The 22404-nt window shown below is 42.3% G+C and overlaps 1 protein-coding gene across 1 annotated transcript; it reads left to right on the top strand.

The window, feature by feature from the left end:
* Positions 1 to 2580: 2580 nt before the first annotated feature.
* On the top strand, positions 2581 to 21119 carry MRPS35 (mitochondrial ribosomal protein S35). Its single transcript, XM_063134396.1, has 8 exons — positions 2581 to 2704; positions 4570 to 4622; positions 5494 to 5661; positions 8367 to 8427; positions 10987 to 11126; positions 15432 to 15541; positions 15941 to 16010; positions 20672 to 21119. The coding sequence occupies exons 1-8, from the start codon at positions 2581 to 2583 to the stop codon at positions 20948 to 20950; spliced, it is 1005 nt and encodes a 334-aa protein (XP_062990466.1). The 3' UTR covers positions 20951 to 21119.
* The last annotated feature ends 1285 nt before the right edge of the window (positions 21120 to 22404 follow it).

Raw genomic sequence — 22404 nt, forward strand, 5'->3', positions numbered from 1 at the left:
GATACAGGAGCCCTGTCCTCCTTTTCATAGGGTCACCCTAATAAACTATTGTTTTTATTAAAATTAAAATAATTAAAACATGGCTCGCTCCAGGGCCGGTGCCAGACTATTTTGCACCCTAGGCAAAGTGAGCTACTTTCACACACACACACACACACACACACACTCCAAAAATGCCAACTTTGATTTTTAAGAACATATGTTTCCTGGAAAAAATAAGAAGCACAAAACTTGAAACTGCTAAATTAATTTTACAGTGCAAGAAATACATCATGCCAATTATAGCAAACAAATTGGAAAGGAACGTCTATGGGTCTAAAATGCATTATTTAATAGGAATATCACTTCCAAATCATCCCCAACTTGCACGTGCGCACATACACCCAGCACCAAACAAACACACGCATGAACACATGCATTCACTCAAAGACCCCATGCACCCCATTCACCCATACATTCTCTCTCTCCCCGGCGCGTTCTGGAAGTCCAAATATGGAGCCACCCCCACCCCCGCATCCCTGGCTTCGCTTCAGCTGGGCGGGGCACCATCTCACCCGCCCAGGCCCAGCATAATCCTCGGGCCAGGCTTGCTCACAGCCAACACGCGCGAATGCTGCACTGTGCCCGGCACCCCTCTTAGCTTGGCGCTCTAGGTGGCCACCTGAGTGGCTTCTATGGTAGCACCAACCCTGGCTCGCTCCCTCCCCCAGCAACCTCAATAGGAGACAGACAGCAATACCTGGGATTATGGGAAGATGCTGCCTGGCACTGACTGGGCGAGGGACTGGGAGGCAGGCAGCCTTCCCTCCTCTGAACACCTGGGGCTGGGAGAGGCGCTCCCCAGTCAGGTGGGCCGGGGGAACTAGGAACCAGTTTCGAGTACCACGAGGAGCCTTTCTCAGGCCCGTCCCCACCCTTCGCACTCCGTTAAAGGTAAACACCCACGATAATGTAACCGAATGGAGGAGCTAGTAAATCGCCGTGGCTTATCTGCAGCCCCCAGCCCGGCAGACCCAACGCTGAGGAGCTGACTGGGTTTCTGGCGTAAAGCTAGTGGGCTGCCCCGCCCTTAGGGTTGCCATACGTCCCGGAAAACCAGGAATGTCCCGATTTCCAGGAGGTTCTGAAATGTCCCGACCGGCTGGGCAAGAATCCTGGATTCCTGGTCCAACTGGCTGGAGAAATTCTGACCTCCAAAATGGTGCCTTGAGCCTGTATAGTGGAGCGGCAGCAGCAGAGAAAAAGAGGCATCAATCCAGCACTTTTTCCAGAGCATCACCGCTCCTCCACAGGCTCATCTGAGTCATTCACAGAGACTCACCTTATTGCGCCTGCGGCTGCATAGAAGAAGTGCAACTGCGAGGAAAGGTGCATGTGCTCTCCTCAGACTACCTGAGTCCCATGCAATTCAAAAGAGTTTGGTGAGCTTGGCTGGTTGTGGTCAGACTTTTAGGGTAAGCGTGGGAGCTGCTGAGAGTGGCTGGGAGTGTGGCAATGAGGGACAGGGCCTTTTTGGTGGTGGCCCCCAGACTGTGGAATGATCCCTGAAGAGGCTCGCCTGGCGCCAACGCTGCTATCGTTCTGGTGCTAGGTTAAGACTTTCCTCTTTGCTCAGGCATATGGCAGCACATGTTAATCACCCAGATGTTTATTTTTTTTAACGGTTTTTAATGCTTTATGTGTGTAGGTTCTGTGTTTTAAAATTTTAAATTTTGTATACTTGTTTTTATCTCAATTTGTGGGGGCCACAACTTATTTGTGGGGGAAGAAGGAGTTTTGTGGGGGACAGGAGGGAGCGAGCGAGTGGGGGACAAGGGGGTGAAGGAGAGGAAAGGAGAGAGGGGAGAAAGGAAAGGAAAGTTACACACCCCAAAAATCACCCTTTAAAAATCCACCTCCTTGGATTTGGGTTGCAAGCCTCAAATCTGTTACTTGGAAGTTAAATTTATTTATTTATTTTATTACATTTCTATACTGCCCAATAGCCGGAGCTCTCTGGGCGGTTCACAAAAATTAAAACCATTAAAACAACAGTATAAAACCATAATATAAAATACAATATAAAAGCTCAACCAGATAAAAACAGCAGCAATGCAAAAATACAAATTTAAATTACAAATTTAAGATGCAGTTAATTTAAGATGTATGGTTTTACAGTAGTTGATGTTTTAATTGAAAAATTGGGCTTTGCAGAAATTGGGCTTTCCCTAGATATTTACATATTGCTGGGGTTTTTAAAAAAAATCCTCCCCCCCCCCCCATCCCCAAAAATTGTCCCGGTTTTGTGGATTCAGAATATGGCCGCCCTGGCTGTTCTGCACCCACGTCCCTCTGTCTCCACGTAGCACATTCCTGGCTATGGACCTGGGCTCCGGGGAGGACAAGATCGCCCCTCTGGGGCTGGGAAAGAGCCGCCTCGCCTCGGACCACCCGCGCATCCGCCCGGGCAGGCAGCGAAGCGCGCGCGTCGGAAGGCCGAGCCCGCAGGCGCGCGCGCACGTGCGCCCTTCTCGACGCCGCGCCCTGGCTTCCAGGCCCCCCCCGCGGTTGGCGACGTCACTGCTGTGCGCCGCGGCGATCATGGCGGCTGCCTGCAGGAGCGCCTCGGCCTTGGGCGCGTTGCTGGCGCGGCGGTTCCCTCGGCGAAGCCCGGACGCAGCTTACTCTTCGACCGCGCTGAGAGCGGACAACGGCCCAAGTAAAGGTACGGGGCGAGGTTGCGCCGAAGCAGCGCTTGAGTCCCGCAGATCTCAGGGGACGTGCTTCGTAGCGCGGTGCCACGGGCGGAAGCCAGTCCCGTTGAGTTCCGCGGACCACGCTTTCACTGGGCTATAGATCTAGCAGGCCTAGTAGGGTTGAAGGGAATGCGGGCAGGGTCAAGCTACAGCCCTATGCATGCTGGCTTGGAGTGAAGGCTCGTCGACAATCAATGGGGCCGGCTTTCAAATCGGCATACTTGGAAAGCCTCCGCTCTTCCAGTGGGGCTTATTCCTGACCTGGTGCTCCATGCAGCGCGGCTCCCTTGGACCAACTTTCTGGCGCTGGACATGGTCTTCTATATTGTTTGGATGTTATTCAGCTCTGAGACTGTTTTCATATGTCCTAGTTTGATTTCTTCTGTGACTGGTTTCTTGTTCTTGTTTTGCGATCAGTTGTGGCTGGGACAGCTCTGGTTAATGCTCTCGTACTCTGCCTGTATTATTTTTCTGGCTTCATACTATTTTTTTCTGCTCATTTTCTGCTCTCTATTCTTATCTCTTCCTAGCCATATCTTATGGCTCATTCTCATTTCATTTCTCCTAATTTAGTTCCTATTCGGTGTCTCCCCTCTTCTCAGCTCTCTTTCTCTTGTTCGTTATGGAACTGCTGGCCTATTGCTGCTAAGGCTGTTTTATCTCCAGGTCTCTGCACCTCCTCTTACTGAAACCTAGCTTCCCGCCCATGATATCGCCATGTACATTGATGGTGCCATATAAATAATAATAATAATAATAATAATAATAATAATAATGATGATGTTCTCTGTTAATTAAATCTGTCACATCTTTGTGTATTACCACTACCGTACATAGTTTTAATCACAACTTGTATGTGATTTTGTAAATCTAGGTCCCAGTGTTGGCCCTTCTCTCAACTCATATGGGGATCTCCACAGTCTTAGTCAGCCATGAAGCTTGCTAGGTGACCTTGGGCAGTCAGCCTAACCTATCTTACAATTATGACATGAAGGGTTGGGAGAAGAAATAGACACAATTTGGTGAGCTGCCACCATCTAGGCCCCAGAGTTGGCCCTTCTCTCAACTCATATGGGCATCTGAAAAAATATCTTTCCTTGAAAGAGCGGGAGAACTTGAACTCAGATTACGCTTGTACTCAGAAGAGAAGAGAGAAAAGAGGATCAGGCCAGCTAAGAAGCACAATAGATGCAGTGCAAACTTGAATACAATTGATCCCAAAATAGGCATATTCTCCCCAACAGAGCAACTGAATGAACCATCATCATCATGGCATTTTTTAAAAAGGGGATGGGTGGGTATTAGGTCTCAAGCTGCCCTCTGTCTCCCCCTGGAATCCTTACTGCTTTGTCCAAATGCTGTAGGGAGGCAAAAGCGCCCTGCATGTACCTGCTTTACTTGTTCTTGGAGCATTGGCCCTAACATTGAGAATGGATCCTGGAATTGCATCTTGGTATTGCTAAGGTAATGTAGTTCCTGGTATACATCTATATTATGGGGTAAAAGTACATGCCTAAATGAGGAATGCTTTCCTCCAACCCCACTAGTATCTCTTCTGTATATGGTTCCCTATGTCTGGCTGTAACTGATAATATTGGTGATACCAGAAGTTTACCAAGTAGTTGTGTTGTATGTTTTCAGGGGGTTGCATTTGCCTGTCAACTGTTAAGTTCTTTTTTTATTGCCACAGACCACTTATGATTTAAGTCTTAGCTGAGAAATTGGATTTTACAGTTTATTCACTTCTGTATGAAAAAAAATGTGGAAATGTGCAACAATGTTAATAAAACAATGTTACATAAATATTCTACTAAAAGTTGCTTTTATATTATAGGTGCATCAGTGCGAAGGGGAAGGTCCTTGCCAAATGAAAGATTTCGGAGAGAGGTAAATGCTGATGATAAATGTGGGTCACATAGTTAAGTCTATAATAGGTTGTTCTACTTGAGTATTTCCACACTGTAAATTTAAATCTCTTTCCATGCTGTTTAGTTTTCATACTTTCCAAATATGGGAATTAGAACGATGTAAAAGTTTCTAGGACTTCATCAGCAAAAACCTCTTGCAGAGCTACAATTTTCCACATTTCTTTTTGGGAGTATCAATGGTTAAACTACTTTGAAACAGTTTTAAATCTGTAGTGCTGTTCTGCCCATAGTTGGCTTCCAACTAACAAAGATGTGCCAACATACATCACTGATTTTTGTCTTCAAAGTACACAATCATCCTATAGTTCACCCAAAATAGGGTATGTAATGGCAACATCGGGTTAATATCTCCGCATACATTATCGTGTTGAAGCCAAATAAACCAATGCAGAAGTGTCAAAGAACAAGTTTCCAGCAAAATATCATCTTGGTTAAGATGTGCCAGTTTTATGTTAGTTATGTGTGATACCAAGATCACAAATTAAGCTTTTGAATAGTGCAGAAAAGGTCCTTGAGAAAATAGCTGAAGACAGTTCTTGTTCAGATAAGAGTATGGTCAAACCATTGAGACTTCCAAAACAGAAAATATTTATTGTCCTTGCAAGCAGGTTAGGCTGAGATATTGGCCTAAGGTCATGCTTTGACCTTCATAGCTGAGCAGAGATTTGAACAAAGATTACCCCAATCGCCATGTGTCATTTATGAACCAGAAGGGGGATATTAGATTATCTGTTGCTCACAGCTGACTTAGGTGGAAGCATCTGTTTGTAATAAATATAGAGAACTGTTGTACTTTTTAGAACATGATTTTCCTTTACTCCCTTTATTAGCCTGGAATTCCCAGAACTGAGAAGATGGAGGTTGATCAGGACTGGACCAGTGTCTACCCAGCTGCAGCTGCTTTTAAACCTTCTGCTGTGCCCCTTCCTATTCGGATGGGCTACCCAGTAAAAAGAGGTGTACCTCCGGTAAAAGAAGGCAACCTGGAACTTTTAAAGGTAGAGTTGCATTCTGCTATCTCAAAGACCCTTTTGTAGTACCTTGTTAAGCACAGTTGCTGGCAACTGGCTTAAAGTATAAAAGCCAGCTGCTCTCTACTTGTTTTGTTGTTTGTTTGTTTATTTGTTTATTAAAAACTTTAATCTGAAGACTCTGATTTCTCTTGTAGAAATTTAGAAGGCTCTGAGCACATGTTCCTAGGACTGACTAGGAATATCCTTTTTTCCACACTCTAAAAAATAACTGCAAGCTTGCTATAAGAATTAGCAATGACTTGGATAAATTGAGTGTTGTTTCTAGGCAATTAGCTGGAATTCTAGGTCACTCCTTGAATGGGGGACAACAAGCGAGAGGGAAATGGCAGGCAGCTGCTTCCACTTCTTCAGATGATTTGGAAGATGTCATGACTGCAACTCAACTCAATTTTGGAGCATCTTCCCCTTGGATAAATATTGGCCACATTCGGACAACACTTTAGGCAACAGAGGAGGGAATAGGCAATGCACAGTACCTTATTGAAGCGGCAGTCCGCACACGACATGTTGCCCCTCCCCCCATTGCATGGCTGAAAGTCCTGGTGTCCTTCTGGGAGGCTGGTGCGCCTCCCTCCCTCCTTCCTCCCAGCACTATCACATCATGCATTCCAAGTTCTGCCAGCTGTACAGGAGCGGCTAGAGTGCTTTCAGCCGCTCTTGCCGGAGAACTCTATGACCTTCCAGAATAGTGCACTCGACAGGGAAGATTACCCAACAGAGCCCACCACACGACATGTTAATCAGCAAGCCTCCAGATAAGCAACGTAGCAGCCTGTTGTTTTTCCTCAATGTTTAATTCCAGAAAATAACGTACTGTGAGTTGTGTGCCCATTGTATGTTGCCCCCCAGTCAACACAATAATCAACACAATGGATAATTGCCTCTCCCCCCCCCACCCCCGGTTTGTTTGTTTATTTATTTATTTATTTATTACATTTCTATACCGCCCAATAGCCGAAGCTCTCTGGGCGGTTCACAAATATTGATTATCATGTTGTCCAAACTGAGCCATTGAAAGTGCTGCTCTGTTGCTTGTGTGATAATTTGAGAGTCAACATGCTACAGTTGTTAAAGTGTCACTCTTGGATCTCCACAGTCAGCCATGAAGCTTGCTAGGTGACCTTGGGCAGTCAGCCTCACCTATCTTACAATTTTGACATGAAGGGCTGGGAGAAGAAATAGACACAATTTGGTGAGCTGCCATCATCTAGATCCCAGTGTTGGCCCTTCTCTCAACTCATATGGGCATCTGAAAAAAGAGTGGGAGAACTTGAACTTAGATTACGCTTGTACTCAGAAGAGAAGAGAGAAAAGAGAATCAGGCCAGCTGAGAAGAACAACACATGCAGTGCAAACTTGAATACAATTGGTCCCAAAATAGGCATATTCTCCCCAACAGAGCAACTGACTGAACCATCATCATCATGGCGTTTTTTTCCAACTCCCTCCCAATCTCTCTTCCTGTGTCTCATGTCTTTTTAAGATTGTAAGCTTGAGGGAAGGGACTGTCTGATTGTTCATTCTTGTAAGCTACATTGGGAGCCTTTTAACTAAGGAGGAGGTTAAAAATGCCTTTGATAAATAAAATAAAATAAATAAGGTTGTTGTGAGGATGAAAGCTGGTGGGTAGAGCACAAACATGGACCCCATTCTGAGCTGCTTGAATAAATGTTGGGATATAAATTAATGAATTAAAAATGTACAGCTAGCCTTTAACCCCCTTTCCTATTAAGGGGAGATCACAGCCTAGCTGTGTCAAATGAAAGTAAAATATCCACCTAGCGATGGTATCCACCGTTACTCCTATGTAGAGTAGAAATGGTCTACTCTGTGTAGGACTAGCATTGGATACTACCCTGTAATTTTTTAATTCTGTAGTTGGGAAGGGTGTGGCGAGGGAAGGTGGGGCACATTTTTCTGCACGAATGTCAGATAAGCATGTTTTAAAGAGAATGCAGAATTTATCGAAAAGGGATGTACCTGGGAGAAAATGGGTATATAAATTAATGCTTCTAAATATGGGAAAATCTTCTGTACAGTATACTTGTCATTATAGTTAATGTAAAATAGTAGAACAAGTACAGCTGTTTCCATGGCTGTCCTTAATTCCATGGTTTGTTTTTGGGTTAAAACTCTACATTGTTTCTCGCTAAACAACCCAGAGTTTTAGGCTCAGACATCACAGAGCACTATCCAGGAAAGGGGCATTCCTGGGTTGTTTACTGAAGCAGAAGTAGCCTGTACACTCCAAAATAACTTGTGGTTGTTTAATCATGCGAACCCGGTGAAAGGCTTCTGAAGATGAAGCAGCAGCTCTAATTGTGGTTTATCAATCCACGCCAAACCATATTTAAGCCTTCCTTACCACAGTTTGGGATGATATATGAATTGAGCATTACTTAATACCAATAATTGGAAGAATCTAGTTTGCATTATCTTCCTATTCTGTTATTTCTTAACAAGCTTTGCATCTGTTATTGTACAGCTAAAATAATTCTGAAGGAAGCAACATAAGAAAAAGAACCAATGGGTGGTCAGGAAACTTCATGTTCATTAGCTTCTAAATGTTTTACTTGCAAGGCTGCTTACAAATAAGAAATAAATATTTTGTTGACATGTAGATATCTACATTATATATCGGCAATTTTAATAAAATGCTTCTATTTCAGATCCCCAATTTCTTGCATTTGACACCAGTTGCCATCAAGAAGCACTGTGCTGCTCTTAAAGGTAAGTTTTTTAAAAAAAGCAACAAACAGTGATGCGAAAACTGCAGAAGTGCAGATAAAGGCAACATTAGCAAGCTAATTTGTGACCTCTTTACACTTGAGTTCTATTAAAGATAGAAATGTGTAAATGCACATTATAACTGTAAGGAAGCCTTAAAAGGCTAATGGAGACAGCTTATGTTTAGTTGCCAGTTGCTTTATATAAGAAGTATCGGGTTCTTTCATTTCTAGTTAATTGTGCCTGAGTACAAAGTTTGTGGGTCTCGCTCCATATGTAACTGCAGCAGGTTGGGAGAATCCATGAAGCGATCCAGTGCAGTTGCAGAATGCATATGAATGATGCAACTGCATAGGTCTTTCCTAACTGATAGGCACTAGGGAGCAAGGGAAAGACACAGGCAATTGGCTGTACACATGTAGCTGTGGTAGTCACACACTGCAGGAAAGCACCTCCCACACCACTGCAGCTATAAGTGAAAGGGAAGGCAAAGTGAGGGGAAGGCCTGGAATTTGTGCCATATTGCTAGAAGCAGCTGGACAAGATAGCAAAGGCTACATGTGCAGCTTGGCCATCTTGTTCCACCAGCCATGTTAAATGGTTCTTCAGGGTGTCAGCTTGCCAGTCTCCCCAAGGGCAAAATAGGCAGTTTGCTTGTTAGTATTCTGGCTATAAGCCTGCAGAAAATGTTTTAAAAGAATACACAGGTGATCCCAAGTTGTTCACTTAGGGCAGTGTCCAACAGGAACTGCTTGATTTAGGAATTGATTAAAAGCATAATGGAGTGCATATGTAGTTCTCTTTGTAGCTGGAGATAATAAAAAATTCTTTGCATTTATATAGCATATTCAGATGTTCAAAGCATTTCATATGCATCATTTTGTCCTTCGTATTTATTTTACTTTTAATTTGTCCAATCACAAAGGTTCTCTGGGCAAATTACATACAGCTGGAGGAGTAAAATGCAATACAATATAACAACCCTATAAGATAGATCAGTATTGTCCACATATTACACAAGAGGGAGGGCTGACACTGAGACAATGACTTTCCTAAAACCAACTGGTAACTCATGGCAGAGGTGAGATTTGAATTGCAAACTTAGCCATTACACTACACCAGGTATTTTGCCCTTTGTTTTTCAGTCCCTTCTACATGTCTTTGGCAAGTGGTTCTGCCAGTTTCACACACTGGGCTCTTGGGACTTCATATAATTAAACTATAGAATTCACTTCCATAAGATGTAGTGAGGTTCACCAATTTGTATGGCTTTAAAAGCGGATTGAACGAATTTATGGAGGATAAGGCTATCAATGGCTACTAGTCATGCTGGCTGTATGCTACCTCCAGTATCAGAGGCAGTCTGCCCATGTGCACCATGTTACTGTGGAACATGGGCAGGAGGGTGTGATGCACTCATATCCTACTTGTGGGTTTCTTGTGCAGCTGGTTGTGAGAACAGAATAATGGACTAGTAGAACCCTAGGTCTGATCCAGCATGCATCTTCTTATGTTATGATATGGAGCTACTGATTTCATTTTGCAAGTACAGTATGGTTAAGAACTGGAAAATACATAAAAAGGTCTAGGGAGTGGATTTATAATCTATAGCAGTGGTTCCCAATTAGCTAAGTACTGCGGACCCCTTGTTTTTCAAATGCCAAGCCAAGGACCCCCTCCTTTTGAAAATGTTGTTATCTCTATGGTAGTCACTTCTGTGAAGCAATTTTTTGGAGAAAATAAGGGGTAGCCCCTAGTAAGCAAAGGATTGTGGGTATACTAAAAAACAGGCCATAAAATTTGTGATACTACCACGCAAAAATGAAAATGATTTAGTTAGAAATATAAAGATGAATTTAATTTTACTAACGTCTAGTTTACAATTGAACAAATTATGACATGTCTAGCAGCTACTAAACCTAAATGTGATGGGAGAAATCATGCCTCTTTTGTCCCGAACAATCCCTTCCACATCCGGTTCAATATTTCCTACTTTTAATCTCAAATCTGGATCAACATCGAGGCGATTTCTGTGCTTGTTCTTCATATAACAAAATGTCAAAAATGTTTGTTCGCGAAGATATGTGGAACAAAAGAGAACTAGATGAAGCGGGTCGCTAAATCACACATGCTTTTGTGCATGATGTCACTGTCGAAGCAAACGGAGTGGGGAGACGGCGTATTTTCTTTTATTAAAATGTGCAGAGCTAATATGTGAATGGCGCCACGGACCCCATGGGTGGGTTTCACGGACCCCCTGGGGTCCGCAGACCACCAATTGGGAACCACTGATCTATGGAGAATAGGAGTATTAGAGGAATAGTAAAGGAATGTGGGGCAGAGGACGAGGGATCTATTCACCACCACCCCAACATAACTTACTTTTCCATCTGTTCAAATAGATCAAAACAATTGGCATATTCACATTGTAGTTCTCTTTATTACTGGGAAGAAGTGAAGTTGGCATCAATAAATGCAATTTTATTGGCTGTCTTGCTCTGCGTAGCAGTTGTTGTTGCTAAAATAGCTAATGTCATCTTATGCCAGTTTTTAACCTTTCAGAGTTCTGCACAGAGTGGCCGGCTATCCTGGATGAAGATGAGAACTGTATGCAGCATTTTCCCATTGAAGTTGACACAGTAGACTACGTTTCAGCAGGCCCATCTGTTCGTAATCCTAAAGCGAGAGTAGTGACCCTAAGAGTAAGCAAACTGAAGAAATTTGATTCTTAACATTGGGGTCTTAAAATCAGTTGGTTGGTTTGTAAAGCAGGCAAACATGACACTTCGACTAGTAATAGACGTTACAGTGCAGGAAATGTTTACACACTTAGCTTTCTCAAGTTAAAAAAATTGAATCACTTCTTGGTGAAAAATCAAGTAATATTGAATAGTTTAAGATGGTATAAAGTACACTTAGGTAACAGCTTCGGCTATTGGGCGGTATAAAAATGTTGTTGTTATTATTATTATTATTATTATTATTATTATTTATTTATTTATTTATATAGCACCATCAATGTACATGGTGCTGTACAGAGTAAAACAGTAAATAGCAAGACCCTGCCGCATAGGCTTACATTCTAATAAAATCATAATAAAACAATAAGGAGGGGAAGAGAATGCAAACAGGCACAGGGTAGGGTAAACAGGCACTGGGTAGGGTAAAACTAACAGTATAAAGTCAGAACAAAATCAAGTTTTAAAAGCTTTAGGAAAAATAAAAGTTTTTAGCTGAGCTTTAAAAGCTGCGGTTGAACTTGTAGTTCTCAAATGTTCTGGAAGAGCATTCCAGGCATAAGGGGCAGCAAAAGAAAATGGACGAAGCCGGGCAAGGGAAGTAGAGACCCTTGGGCAGGCGAGAAATATGGCATCAGAGGAGCGAAGAGCACGAGCGGGGCAATAGTGTGAGATGAGAGAGGAGAGATAGGAAGGAGATAGACAGTGAAAAGCTTTGTAGGTCAACAGGAGAAGTTTATATTGGATTCTGAAGTGAATTGGAAGCCAATGAAGAGATTTCAGAAGTGGAGTTACATGGTCAGAGCGGCGAGCCAAGAAGATGATCTTAGCAGCAGAGTGGTGAACAGAAACCAACGGACTGATGTGAGAAGAAGGAAGGCCAGTGAGAAGAAGGTTGCAGTAGTCCAACCGAGAAATAACCAATGCATGAACAAGCGTCTTGGCAGAAGAGACAGACAAAAATGATCATTGTGTGGAAAATCTGCTTGGGCCCACACTCTTTGTCCCCTTCCCCTGCTGTATTAATATGTTCTCCCTCCACTCTTAATGCCATTAGATTGGAGGATGAAAATACGCAACTGTGTGTTTCTCTCTTCTCTCCCCCCCCCCCCCCCCCGCCGGCCTATGGGGGCCTTGAAGGGGGCATTGCTATTAGAGTGGAGAGGGAAAACACGAGATTTCCCCAGGCTTGGGGAAATCACATGTTTCTCCCTCCCGTCACACCAATCGGCGGCTTAAAGGCAATGTAGCCTTGCAGAAGAGGGCCTTTCAGGCCCTGATTGGCGTGGGTGGAGGGACACACACAGCAAAGCGCGTTTTCTGGGGCTTCCAGAAAGTGTGCAATTTCCCCTAGCCATGCTAATAGTGTGGCCAGGGGAATTGCGCACTTTCCAGAGGCCCCAGAAAACGGGCTTTGAGAAGCGCTTGGGAGGCTCGTGCAGCCCTCCGAGCGCTTGGCAAAGGCTGGCCTGGCCTGGCTCCTTGAAGCGGGGGGGGGGGGGCAGAGCATGCAGGGCTTGGTTTGTTGTTAACAATCAATTTGTATGATTAAGGCCATAATGTTGTCAGGATAATCTTTGGTGGTATCCTTAATTTATTACTGCACCATCAATGTCTATGATACTCTCGAACCTAAGAAAAAGGTTAGACCCTATGCAAGAAGCTTAAAATCTAAAGGAAAGATCAGAAGCTAAGGTGAATGAAATTAGGAAGCTTGGAGCAACAAACGTTTGTTTTTGTAAAAGAAAAAAAGAGCCACGTAGTGCTTTTTGAGTGTTCAAAGCATTTCACATGTATTTTCAGTAATCTTTAAAATAGCCTTGTAAGGTAGGTTGCTGTTTATGCCTATGAGAAAATATATAGGAAAATAATCTACAGTACAAGCAGCCAACTCTACTGATGTATTATTTTATCTAGATGTCTGAACAAAACCATGTGCCTGTTTTTTCAGATTGGTCTTTTGAATCAGGTTGCATGTAAGATGGCTTGAATGTTGATTATTAAACATGAAACAGACAGCCATATGGCCTTTCCTAGCTCTAATGGTCAGATCAGACATGGTTTATAATCCTGTCTTGTGTGGTGTCCACTTGATCCTCTGTCAATATAATCTGCTAGGAGGGGTAGGGCAGGAAGAGATCTGAAGGTAAAAAGCAAATGGTATTGAGACTGCTTTGAACAGAAACTATGGCACAGTTCCCAGTAGAACGATAAAGCTGTGTCTTGGCTATACCATTCCAGATGGCATGATGGAATGCACTTCCATACAAAAAATTCCATGCACATGGAAAAGAAGTGTATCGTGAAGAAGAGGTCTAATTTAGCCTTTTCTGTGCCATGTTTGGCTTGTATGTGCAGGGAGTGTTGTGTGTAGAAAAGCATTCCATTATGTGAGTCCCCAGTTGCAGTCATATGGTACAGCTCAGTCTTTCAGATATGGGTTGCCACTCCAGTGGGGCCTTAGTGACCTGAGCAGATCTGTGCACATCTAGCGTGTTACAGAATGACTTTGAGAGAAGCTGTGGCTGCCCACAGCCCTTTCGTGCTTTGAGTACTTATTTTAATAAAATACCTATATCCAGCGTTTTGAATTGAAAAGTGTCCACCAAGTGGCTAACAGTCGGATCATAAATGCATATTGAAATTACCCATAAAGCCATAAATGATCAAACTACCAACTGCATTCAATAGCAAAAACAAGAAACCAGCAAGGGGCAGAGGGAACTAGAACACTTAAAGAAGAAAATTTAATCCTCAAAATTCTCTGAAAAAGTGCAGTCTTTGGTGTTGAAATGCCAGTAGAGAACACCATCTTCTGGACATCCATGAGCAGCACCAGTTCCGAGAGCAGTCCCAGGCTGTGAACCTGAACCTTCAGGTAGAGTGCAGCTCCACCCAATGCAGTCTGTACACCTGGCCTGAAATCAGTACTTGTCTGGATTAACTTTCAGGTTATATATCCTTCATCCATTTCCTTACTGACCCAGCCATGACACCCATACAGGACTTAAGATCATGAAAACCATGGTGAGAAGGTGAGAAGTTCTCTGCATGAAATAAACTAGCACATCAGTGAGAAGGCTGTAATACAATTTCTCCCAAATGTGCTAACTTGCTTTATTCAGGGAACTCCTAAGGGAGCATTCAAAAAAGTAGGTTCTCCCTTTTCTCTCCCCCCCCCCCTTGCAGGTTGAATTGGTACCCTTAAGAATTCCTCTACTTCATACTGTGTAGAATGTCTCTAGGTCTTAACACAATACAGCAAGATGAGAGTGCACCTGAGCACTACTTTGAGCTTTCAATATTTCATCTTAATCCCTTGCTTGAAAGCAATTCTTTCACATGCCTGTTTTGGGTCTCAAAATTAATTTGGTTCTTTGTTTATTCTCCACTTAGAAATTTCTGTCTAGCACTTGATCTAATAACTTTGCAAAAGCCTCTTCCGTTTCTTCCTGAGACTGTCTCTCCTTAGCTTTTCATTCCTTCAATAAATATAATCTTTGCATCCCTCAATAGGATTCTCTAGCTGCCTTTTTAACAATTATTTTTGCTACTTGAGCAATACTAGCACTAGATGGAAGCTTACTATTAGCTCATTATGTGCATAATGCTCTGGTATCATATAAATCAGTATAATTAAAATGTTGATTTAAAATAAATACTTCTACATGTGTGGGCAGTTCTAGCTGGAATCTAGGAAGCCTGAGTGGGACAGGGCAGGAAAAGGTTTCCAATGCCTGGGGTCAATGCACAGCTCCATGCACAGCCCCAGGACTTGCAAAACCAGAAGATGTAAGAAATCAATCAAATGTCAATCACCTTGTTCCCGGTACAGCTTTCATAAGCTTGAACCTAAGGAAGGACTTGTGAGAGTTGGTGCTATTTTAGAGCCTCACCCCTGGTTACATGCAAAGGTGGATCCTGCCTGCCAACCATGGCACTTGAACCCTTGGTGGCTAGGAGCAAGTTTTTTTACTTCCTTTTTCTATTCTTCTACATAGAAGTCTCTGGAAACTAAGAACTCCCCAACAGCACCCCATAGTGAATGCCCAGTCTTCACCTATCAAACGTCCCTCCATCTCCTGCCATTAAATGCCTCAGTCCTCCTGAATCCTATGCCTCTTATTCAGTTGGGTTGCTTGGTATGAGCAGCTTCATGATTCATGTATTTTAATGCAATAACTCAAAACTTTTTAAATTAAAGCTTTAGGTTCTACACTGGACATTGAACTTGCTATCAAACTTGCTAAGAGACTGATTTCTCCCCAGGTTAAGCTATCAAGCCTCAACTTGGATGACCATGCAAAGAAGAAACTCATTAAACTTGTAGGAGAGAGGTACTGCAAGGGCACAGATATCCTTACCATTACAACAGACAGGTATCGTAACATGAGAAAATTGTCTAATGTGGACCCTATGTAAGGTAGTCAAGACCTTAGCTGCTAATATCCATTTCTGTCCCACTCAACCACTTCTAGGAGTTAAACAATTGTGCTCAGTTATAATGGCTCTTGGACTTTGATATGGCAAAAGCTATGGCTGTCCTAGTTAGCCTTCATTTTTCTTGGTACAAAATGCAAATAAATGAAGATGGTTGAAGTAAGATTGTGTCTGAAGGTCAAAAACTTTCCAAATCCAATTTGTGAAGCAAACTGAAATGTTATAGTTCTCCAAGCAATTTATTCTATAGTTTTCATTCTACTATTCAAAAACTCTGGATTTTTAAACTGAAGAATATTGGAAAATAACCCATAGACTTCGTTTTTCTTGTCTTTCAGGTGTCCTTTAAGGAGACAAAATTATGACTATGGGGTGTACCTTTTGACAGTTTTGTTCCATGAATCATGGGTAAGAATCTATGCCATGAGCATTATGACGGTCAAATTCAATTAAGTTGTGTAATGTTTGCTTAAATGTTGTTCACAGATCGTTTGACTTAATTACACTGGTGGGGAAAGAGGAATCATGGACCACCTGTACTAATAGGCTTTTAAACTAGGTCAAGGTGCTTTTCACAAGAAGAATAGTAATGCTGTGATGGAATGGGATACACAATGGAAAGACTTTCATCTTCCTAAAACACTATGGGTGGAATCCAATGTTCCACTAGACTTTCTCCTTTTCTCCTACTGCAAATGTACTCTGGAGGTTCCCCAGCCCTCTGAAGCAGATTTTGAGGGTGTTGCAAGGTGGTGGTGGTGGAATCATCACTTCCCGATTCCTCTGACTAAAGCAGCTCCATCAGTGGAAAACCTTCATTGGATTCCACACTGAGAAGAAAGCATGGACACCAGCTCTATCGTAAAGTATCAATGTATCTATATTGAAAGTGGAGTGATCAGTACAGATCTGTGTTGCTGATCATTTCATAGAATCATAGAATAGCAGAGTTGGAAGGGGCCTACAAGGCCATCGAGTCCAACCCCCTGCTCAATGTAGGAATCCACCCTAAAGCATCCCTGACAGATGGTTGTCCATCTGCCTCTTGAAGGCCTCTAGGGTGGGAGAGCCCACAACCTCCCTAGGTAACTGATTCCATTGTCGTACTGCTCTAACAGGAAGTTTTTCCTGATGTCCAGCTGGAATCTGGCTTCCTTTAACTTGAGCCCGTTATTCCGTGTCCTGCACTCTGGGAAGATCGAGAAGAGATCCTGGCCCTCCTCTGTGTGACAACCTTTCAAGTATTTGAAGAGTGCTATCATGAAAACTTGTTCATAGCTGTTCTTTAGATTTTGTATGAGTTTTGCTCTCAAGAATGTCAAATGGAATTATGAGTATTCCTTGCCTGAGGATGTCTCCTCCAAAGTATCCCTTGAAATGGTGTATCGAGGTGATATTGGTGGCCTGAGTGCATTCATGTTAGGATGTGTGTGACTTTGGGTCAAGACGAGCCCGGTCTGTGACAGTACTCATTTGACATGGGGAATTTTATATGAACTAGATATGTACCTTAGAACACCCCTAGTGTACACCAACACACTCTCTTGCACTTGCACATATGTGGAAAAGATAGACTGCCTACCAGTGCCAGTTTTTTTTAGCAAAGCATGTCTACCATTACTGATCTTTTTCCAATGGGCCCCTAGTATTTAGAACAGCTGGAAAACAGTGTGAAACCCGCTACTGTAGTAAAAGAGATTTGCTTCAACTGTTCCTCCTCCAGCTAAAGGAATCTTTAGTTAGTCTGTGCCTGTTTTTAAGATCTGTAAGATTAGGTAAAGGTGATATTTCCCTACTACCAATACACAGCTGACTGCTTTGCTGTAGCCATTCAGACATTGATTTTACGTAGGCTGGAAGCTCAACACTTGGGGTTATTAATTCCAGATTAGCACATCTGTCCTTGGCTCTAGCATTACTTAGTGATGGAAGACCTAGCCATATGATATTGCTTGTGTGAGTGCTTGGTGTGTATTGAATACACACAAGTCTCATGCCCTTTTATTACCTTTCAACTTCCACGTGAATATTTAATGACCTCATCAGTTGTAATTGTCTTTGATTTCAATGAAAAATTCATGACCCGCTGCAACACATTGGTGGGTTTTTTTCCATGATCAGAGGTGATCCCTCAGAGCAGAGTCAATTTAATACATTTTTGGCCACTTTTAATGTGTATGTATTCTTGATCTCTGAAACTTAAGCATGTGGGGGTGGAAAATAACCCCTTGGTAAGGACTCCAAGACTCCATTTAGCAACAGTAACATAACGTAATTGGAGAGCAAATATGATTTAGTAGATAGTGATAGAAGCAGAAAGATTGGGGTTCAAATCCTTAATTTGTTATGAAGCTTATTGTGTGGTCTTGGTAGCTGGGGATGATCTTTAAGCACTGGGAAACTAAGAATAGTTTCATAACAGGATAAATGCATCTTGAACCATTTTTAAGTTTTTGAACTGTATTCAAAGACATCCACATATACAACATAATGCAGTAATTAACTTGGTTATAACAAAAAGTATGGATAACTGTGGGAAAAGCCAGTTTTCCCAGGAGTGGTCATTGTTAGTGCCGTAGCTGGAACTAGTGAAAGACCTTTAGGCCATAGATGCCACTTGGCCATGCACAATAAGGTCAGATCTAAAAGCTGCAGGTCTGATCTTTTAGAGGAAGTGCAACTTCATCCAAAACAGATGGAAAATGAATTCCAGATCACCTTTATTATGTACATGTACCTGCGTTTTGTCTGGATTGAACTTCAGTTAATTGGCTTCCATCCAGTCTGTTAGAGATTCCAGGCGCCAGTTCTATCCTCTGCCTCATCTGGGTTAGATGAAATGGAGAAATAGAATTGGATGTCAACAGTATACTGATGACACTTTGCTCCAAACCTCTGAATGACCTTGCTTAGCAATTTCAGATGTTAACAGCATTGGGGGGAAAGATGCAGGCTGTTGCTCTCATGTCCTGCTTTTGGCTTTTCTTGGGCTTCTGGCTGGCCACTGTGGGAAACAGGATGCTGGACTAGGTGTGCTCAGTGGTCTGATCCAGCAGGACTGCTCTTAAACCTTGTGGAGCCAAGCAGCAAAAGTGCCAGGAAATAGACGGAACTCCCCGAGCAATGCTGTCTAAAGAGGGTGTGCAAAAGGTGGGTCACATGAGGTTCCTACCCCTCCTGGTGTGTTCCCTAATTTTATATATATATATATATATTACAAAAAATGGTGCCCCTGTAGGTTGGAAACAAACCCAGTTTAACACTTGTACTGCTTTTCGTACAACTGAGTGGTTTACACCTGAATTTCAGTGGCAAATGGACATTTTTTCTCTTTCTAAAACACTTTTTGGGGGTGTCCTGTGAGGGTGGCTTGCCACTGATGGGAGTGGGGAAATGCAATTGGCTACCCACTCTGAAATTTGCTTGCCAGATAAGAGTGGGACCACTGGAATAAACCCAGAGAGGCGCTTTGAAAGGATACAACAGCTAATGATATCAGACACCACAGAAGAGGTGATCTGCAGGGATCATTTGGCCCACAAATAATCATTTTAATTTCTTGCAACACGTGCCAGCCAGCCAGTGAGCTTTATGGTTGAGCAGGGATTTGACCTTGAGCATCAGATGACTAAATCCACTGTGCCACATTTTTCTATCATTGCAACTTCTTTTTCCCTTAATGAAAAGTAAGTGGTGCTTCTCGGTTTGCATGCAATTGCACAGAATTTCTCTGTAAACCAAAACTGAAAAAGGTGAAGGTTTGCTGCCATCCAGTGGCAAAACAAAGCTTTCTTGATTACAGAGGTTGTGTTCTTATTGAAAGGTAGTGGAAGTGATTTTAGGTAGCTCTGACATCATTGTTTCTCCTATAAAGTTGCATACTGAAGTACAAGAATCTAAAAGCCTTTATAATCACAGGTCAAGGCTGTGGCCTATGCATGGTCAACTCCTTGTGGGGTGGGGGCAGGAACTGAATCGAAAGTAGAGTTGCAAGATGAATTGGTAATCAACCAAAAGTTTAGCTCATTAGTTAGGGGTCTGTAGGACTTGAGGTCTTACCAAGTTCTGTGACTATTTTGGTTCTCGTGTATTCCTGTAACAAGGAATGATATTGTAATTTGTTCAAATATAAATGAGTAAAAATATATTTTGGGTCTAACATACTTCAAACTGCCACATAAGGATGCTCCCAATATTGTATGCATCAGGTCAGAAGCAAAGGTATGGAGATCCATCTCCACTGAAGACTCACCATATCCCCAGGCTCTGCTGTCTTCAGGAGTGTTGTAAGATGTATCTATTTTGGGCTTGCCCTTGTGAAGTTTACCATTAAGTTTAGAATGAGTGGGGACATTTTAATGACTTCAATCCACCTTCATTCTGTTCGGCATTTATTATTGATCCTTTGGCACAGGGTAGGCTTCAGTGAAAAACAACATTTGAATCAACTAAAGTGTGGTCAATCTGTTGGTTAAAAGTTTATTAATTACACTTTCAGGTAGAAATGTCGACTAATGAAAGTGATCCACTGTGATGGCTACAAATTAAGCTCGATTTGGCTTGCTTCCATTCTCGTTTCTAACTTTTTCTTTTGGTTCTTTCAAACAGGAAAAGTACATATTTTTCAAAGTTCACTTTTCCCTCCATTGACTAAAGCATGAAAAAAAGTGCACATTTTGCAAACGCAAACACAATTTCATGAATTTGCAAACATTTACGTTCACCCAAATTAGTGTTTGTGGTTGCAAACTGGCATTTCTGAGTGATTTGAGAACTAAAAAATATTCTCATACATCCCTACTCAGTTCATGTTGAGCATTGACCTTTTGGACCTCACTGCCTCCCTGCACCAAAGGTGATGGCTGCACACTACAGAATAAGTGGTGATCAAGCTATAGTTCAAAAAAGCTTGCCTACAGTTACTGATCATCTCAATGAGGAGCCTCTCCTAAGCTTTCAAGGAACACCAGGGTTGTTGGGACACAACGTGAAAGCCTAGACCACAGGAGTAATATGATTATAGTGTTAACCTTCCACTTCAGCTTTTCCTTTGAAACATTTTCTTTCAGAAAACAGAACAGTGGGAAAAAGAAAAGACTGAGGCTGACATGGAGGAATACCTCTGGGAGAACAGCACCTCTGAGAAGAATGCTTTGGACACGCTGCTTCGAATAAGAGCAGCTGAAAATGCTAAAGAAGCCAGCAGAGAGGAACTTCTTGCCTCAGAGATAATCCTGGACTACAGAAAGTCAGTGGTTGCACTGAAAAATGAAGGGGAAACAGAGAAGAACCTTTCTGAGTATAAGAACTCTGTCAAGAGACTACTGAAAATGAATAGCTTGTACTGAGAAGAACTCTTCATGCATAGCTACATCTGTACATAATAAAATTCACAATGGTATTCTGTTTAAAGCTGAAATGACAACCTTTCTGCTTTCAGTTTTTTATACAAATTAGTTTGCTATTCCAGCAACCTGCATTCCCTTCAAATAAAAATACATTGTCTCAGAAAACCTACCAACTTGAGAAGAGTTGCCCGGTGTTTTATGCTCCAGTAGTTGGATACTGTAGGGTTCTGTAGGATTGCATTCACTCTGAAAATATTCTAATTTCAGCTTTACATGTTTCTAACCAATAACTGCATGAGAAGTTGTGCAAAATATGAAAGTCAAGAGGGTGGGGTGGGGGCTTTCAATGAACATTGTGGTCAGTTTCTGTTTCTTGGGGGACAATCTACACTAGAATTATATCCTAGCACTCCTAACGTATGTCTTTATTTAACTTTTAAACTACTCAATAAACAAAGTTCTTGGTGTTCAATACATTACCACAACAGCAAAACTGCCTGGAATAAAACCAAGATGTAACCAACAGCAAAGAATAAAACTATCTCAGCACAAAAACTAGCAGCAGAAGAAAATAGTAAAAGTACTTAAGTACTTAAAATGATTGGAAGAAAAAAATGGTTTTCATCTGGCACCGACAAGACTACAATGTAGGTGCTAGATGAGCTTTTGGGAGGGGAATCATTTCACAAATGGGGTGCTATCACTGAACAGTTCCCCCTCTTTTTGTTCCTACCAAATGACCCAACTTGCCTCATTTGGTAGGAACACCTGGAGTTCAATGGCCTCCAATGATGATCTCAATGCACCCTCTCCCAGCCAATTGTGATGACAATATTTCTCCCTCAATATTCAGTCTTTTTCCAAACTACTGTTATGACTTTTTTCATAGTTTTCAGGTGCTGTCTGCTACGAAGACATGGGTGTTACAATCTAGTGGTATTAAGATTCAGGAATGATTATAAAACTAGAACACACAGTTTTATAACAGGAGGGTGTGCAACACACATACCCTCCTTCCCCCTTCTTTTGTTCTCTCCTCTTTCCTTGCATTGATTAAGCATGGGATTTAAGAGTGGGAAATCAGTGTTAGTTTTCACAACTATTTTTCACTAACTACACAGCTGAATTGACCCTGCCTCGATCAGAATGGAGAGGTGGGTAAGAAATTATTGTTGTTGTTCTATTCAGCTTCACATGTTACTGGACTAAAAAACCAAAAATGGTACCTCCCCATCTTCTCCAACCCCCCAACTTTCTCGTCTTCCTCCTCTCTGCCCCCCACCTATTTTTCATTGTGCACTTACACATTTGCACATCTTTGAATAACAACACAGTTTTTAAACCTCCATTCCTGTGCAGTATCAAAAGTGCATATGTAATAAGTGGACTTTAAAAAAAAAGCATAACGAAATGGCAGCACGCCCTCCCATTTCTATTGCAGTTGCAGCGCCGTG

This window comes from Elgaria multicarinata, chromosome 9 (genome assembly GCF_023053635.1).
Source record: "Elgaria multicarinata webbii isolate HBS135686 ecotype San Diego chromosome 9, rElgMul1.1.pri, whole genome shotgun sequence".
Lineage (NCBI taxonomy): Eukaryota > Metazoa > Chordata > Lepidosauria > Squamata > Anguidae > Elgaria > Elgaria multicarinata.

Coding starts and splice junctions, on each gene's coding strand:
- MRPS35 (XM_063134396.1), top strand. CDS start 2,581: ATGGCGGCTGCCTGCAGGAGCGCCTCGGCCTTGGGCGCGTTGCTGGCG. Junction 4,623..5,493: donor ATGAAAGATTTCGGAGAGAG/GTAAATGCTGAT, acceptor TCCCTTTATTAG/CCTGGAATTCCCAGAACTGA. Junction 5,662..8,366: donor GCAACCTGGAACTTTTAAAG/GTAGAGTTGCAT, acceptor CTTCTATTTCAG/ATCCCCAATTTCTTGCATTT.